A 4434-nucleotide genomic window follows, 5' to 3' on the forward strand; every position below is an offset into this window, starting at 1 on the left:
CTAGGAACACAACTAATGATAATTAACTAACTGAAAATACAATACTAACACACTTATATAGTCATCAGGTGACACACCCTATAAGACTTATTAACATTTACTTAATAATAATAAACACATACATAATTAATAATAGTCCTAATAGTAATATTAATAATAGACTAATAGTAACATCTAGTTTACCACAATCCTTTCCCCTAAGATAATAGTGGTGTGAAACAATCGGGTGGACGATTTTGTCTAGGATACGGTGAACGACCTGGGGTACGATTATTATTATCTTGAGGTGAATCATTGTTCCCACAAAAATCAATCATAAAATCATCGGAGGAATCCATCATATCAGGACTAAAATTTATATGATTCCTTCGAATGTGATCTATATGTCGTCTTATTAACTTCCCATCCTGATCACAAGTTAAACGAGCTACTAAACCACAATTTTTTAATATACAACCTTTTTTCCATTTAGGACCATCACCAAAATTTTTATAATATATTTCTTCCCCCACAAGTAATGGATGATTCTTAGCATGAATATCATGGTATTCCGTCTGTTGAATTTGTCTTTGTTCAACACAAGCTGGAATATCTGGTTAAACTAAATCTAACCTTGACTTAATTAATCAGTTAAATAATAATTCTGAAGGCGATATGCAAGTAGTGCTTTGTGGTAATACTTGATAGTTGAACAGTGTACGAGCCAATCTATTGTGTATCATTCCATTAGTAGTCCATTCTTAACAATTTGAACAGCTCATTCTGCTAGGCCGTTGGATGCTGGATCATATGGTGCAGACGTGACATGACAAACTCCATTTTGCTGTAGATATTCTTTGAACTCCTGGCTTAAAAAGGTAGGTTCATTATCTGACACAATAGTATCGGGAATGCCAAATTGAGCAAAAGAGAGTTATTATGCGTTAAATAGTGCTGGTAGCTGTAATACTTGACATTGGAAAAGCTTCTATCCACTTCGTAAATGCACCAATTAGTATAAAAAACATTGTATTATTTACAGGACCAGCAAAATCAACGTGTAGGCGTGACCAAGGTCTTGATGGCCATGGCTATAGGTGGAGCAAGGCTTCTGCTGGTAATATTTTGCTTTCCTGACATTTAGCACGTCCCTTTACTACTCTTTCAATGTCCTGGACAATTCCAGGTCACCAAATGCATGATCGAGCTCTTGCTTTTGCTTTGGAAATGCCAACATGACCTTCATGTAGCTCTAGCAACAAATGCTCTCTTCCCTGTTTCGGAACTACTACTCGAGATGCCCATAAAATACAGCCATCTAATGCTGATAACTCTGCTTGTTTAGTCCAGTTAGGATTAAAAGATTCATCTGGACAAGATTCTAGCCAGCCTTCATTGATATAATGCAAAACTCTTGATAAATTGCATTAGCTTTTGTCCAGTTACTTATTTGCTTTGCTGTTATTGGACAACTAGCTATACGTTTCATTAGTAAAATTAATTCTGGAGGCTGTGAAACGGAAGCAGGTAAATTGTTTAATGGTAATCTGCTTAATGCATCAGCGTTGGCATGGTCATTTGATATTTTGTAACTTAATTATATTCATAACCTGCCAAAGTTAAAGCCAAACACGTATCCTAGCAGAAGATTGACTTGATATGTGCTGACTACCAACTAATGAAAGTAAAGGCTTATGGTCAGTAACCAGAGAAAAGTGTCAACCATATAAATAGCAATGAAAATTTTTTACTCCATAAACACATGCTAGCCCCTCTTTTCTATTTGGCTATATTTCTTCTCTGCTTCATTTAGAGTACGGGAGGCAACGGCTATGGGCCTTTCAGATCCGTCTGTATAGTGGTGTGCTAAAACAGCTCCAATACTGTACTGAGAGGCATCACATGCTAGCACTAACTCTGTCTCTGAATCAAAATGAGCTAATACATTGTCATCTGATAATTCTTTTGAATGCTTAAATGCGGCATGTGCTTCAGATGACCACTTCCATGCTACTCCCTTGTGTAATAATTTATATAGTGGAGCTAATGCTGATGGACGATGGGGCAAAAATCAGTTGTAGTATGACAAGAGACCTAGATATGCATTCAGCTGTTACATTTTTAGGTTGAGGAGCATCTTTGATTGCTCTTACCTTCTCTGTTATGGGATGAATCCTATCTTTATCAACCCTGTAACCTAGGTAAGTAACAGAAGACATTGTAAAACAACATTTCTCTTTCTTAAGTCTTAAGCCTGCATCATGTAATCTTGCTAGTACTGTTTCTGAAGTGTCAATATGTTCTTGATAAGATTTACCAGCTACCAAAATATCATCAATGTATATTGAGGCATTGGGAATTCCCTGCAAAAGGCTCTCCATAACTCTCTGAAAAATAGCAGGTGCTAATGAAACACCAATGGTAGCCTATTATATTTGAATAGACCTTTATGAGTGTTTATGATGACATACATTTTACTCTGATCATCAAGCTCAATCTGCTGATATGCCTGTGACGTATCTAATTTAGAAAAAAACAACTCCTGCCAGGGAGGTTAACAAATCATCTAACTTAGGAATTGGATAACATTTAAGCCTAGATGCTTGATTGACCATCACATTATAGACTCCACAGATGCGTACACTCTTCTTATCCCACTTGAGCACTGGTACAATAGGTGCAGCCCAATCTACAAATTGAACTGGGGTTATAATACCAAGGCTTGACAATCGCTCTAATTCCTCTTCAACTAATGGCTTGTATGCATATGGAATAGGGCAAGGTTTATGAAATTTTGGGGAAACTTGAGGGTCAACCTGAATGTTTGCTTTAAACCCCATTAATTTGCCCAGACCCTCCGTAAAAAGTTGTGCATACTTTTGTAATAACACATATAAAGCATCACTTTGTATATTATGAATGCTTTTCCAGTCAAGCTTAATGTTGCTCAACCATTCTTGACCAAACAATGTAGGACCTTTTCCGACTACTACTAATAATGGTACTTTAACAGATTGTACACCATATTTTACTTGTACATTAATGGTACCTTTAACAAATAATGGTTCTCCGGAATATGTCTTCAGCTTCGTATCACTCGTCTGTAATTCTTTATTAGGCCAGTGGCATCGAAAAGTATCTTCGGACATAATTGAGACTGCTGCTCCAGTGTCTAGCTCCATGTCTATATCTATCCCATCCATATTTACAGACACCATGTTTGGCTTTGAGTGAGAGTCAGTCAAGTTTACTGCCACTAGCAAGTATTCATCTGGGTTGTCGTGATTTGTTGACATGTCATGAACTGGCTGAGTCAGCTGCCTCTTCCCATAGTCTTTCCTTGACTTAGCTCTGCATACTTTTGATATATGACCAGTTTTGTTGCAACTGAAGCAGGTTGCATTTTTATAGTAGCATCTATCAGATGTGTGATTACTCATACCACAATGATAGCATGACCTTTGACTGTCCCCACTGTTTTATTTCCCACCTGGACCTTGAGGCTGCTTTGCTGGTGGACGTGTAAACTGACAGTGTCTAACATTGTGTACTCCAGCTCCTCCTAAGCTGCCTTTGTCATGGGAGCCTTGTTGGGGTCCAAGGTCTTTAGAGTTTTTACCACTGCTTCCATGGTTGTAGCATCTTTCATAGCATCTTTCAATGTCAAGTCATCTCCCTTTGTTAGAAAATGTTTACGAATTGCTGGGTCACTAACTCCACAGATTAAGCGATTTCGCAGCAAATTGTTGAGTAAGTCCCCAAAACCACAGTCCTTGGCTAAAGTCTGTAGCTCTGATAAATATGAAGCAATAGTAGTACCGTGCTTCTGTACACACTGGAAAAACTGTGAACGATAAAACACTTGACTTCTTTTTGGACAGAAGTGTGCCGACAGGGACTCCTTTAACTCATCGTACGAGTAGTCAGCTGGGGTGTGAAGTACTAGTAGACTCCTTAGAAGTTTGAAAGTGTCGGGACCTATGAGACTGAGCAGAGCTGCTTTACGCCTTCCATCTGCTATATCATTAGCTTCAAAGTAGTATTCGACCCTCTCTAAATACATCGACCAGTCATCTGTATCACGGTTAAACTGCTGTATCTGTCCAATATGAGCCAGCCTCGTTGCCAATTGTTGTGTCCTGAATGCGTCTATTCTCAATAAATGTTATTAGAAAAAGTAACAATCACTCTACTCTAGGAACACAACTAATGATAATTAACTACCTGAAAGTAACACACTTATATAGTCATCAGGTGACACACCCTATAAGACTTATTAACATTCACTTAATAATAATAAACACAGACATAATTAATAATAGTCTGAATAGTAATATTAATAATGGAACTAATAATAATATCAAGTTTGCCACAGATATCTAAATGAAGAATTGGCATCTGCTGTTGATGAGAGGACACTGTCAGATCACCCACTTGGCTGTGGCAATTTCTGTA

General features: G+C 37.7%; 1 protein-coding gene and 1 pseudogene across 1 annotated transcript; both read right to left on the bottom strand.

Moving 5' to 3' along the window:
• Window positions 1-197: 197 nt before the first annotated feature.
• LOC109590565 (uncharacterized protein K02A2.6-like) lies at window positions 198-3182 on the bottom strand (annotated as a pseudogene).
• A 359-nt stretch (window positions 3183-3541) lies between these two features.
• On the bottom strand, window positions 3542-4128 carry LOC105315511 (uncharacterized; the record flags this gene model as incomplete). The annotated part of the gene is made up of 1 exon (XM_011410192.1): window positions 3542-4128. A coding segment is annotated over one exon (587 nt), but the record flags the coding sequence as incomplete, so codon positions are not given.
• Window positions 4129-4434: the final 306 nt, after the last annotated feature.

This window comes from Amphimedon queenslandica, unplaced genomic scaffold (assembly GCF_000090795.2).
Source record: "Amphimedon queenslandica unplaced genomic scaffold, v1.1 AMPQUscaffold_9846_Cont17935, whole genome shotgun sequence".
NCBI lineage: Eukaryota > Metazoa > Porifera > Demospongiae > Haplosclerida > Niphatidae > Amphimedon > Amphimedon queenslandica.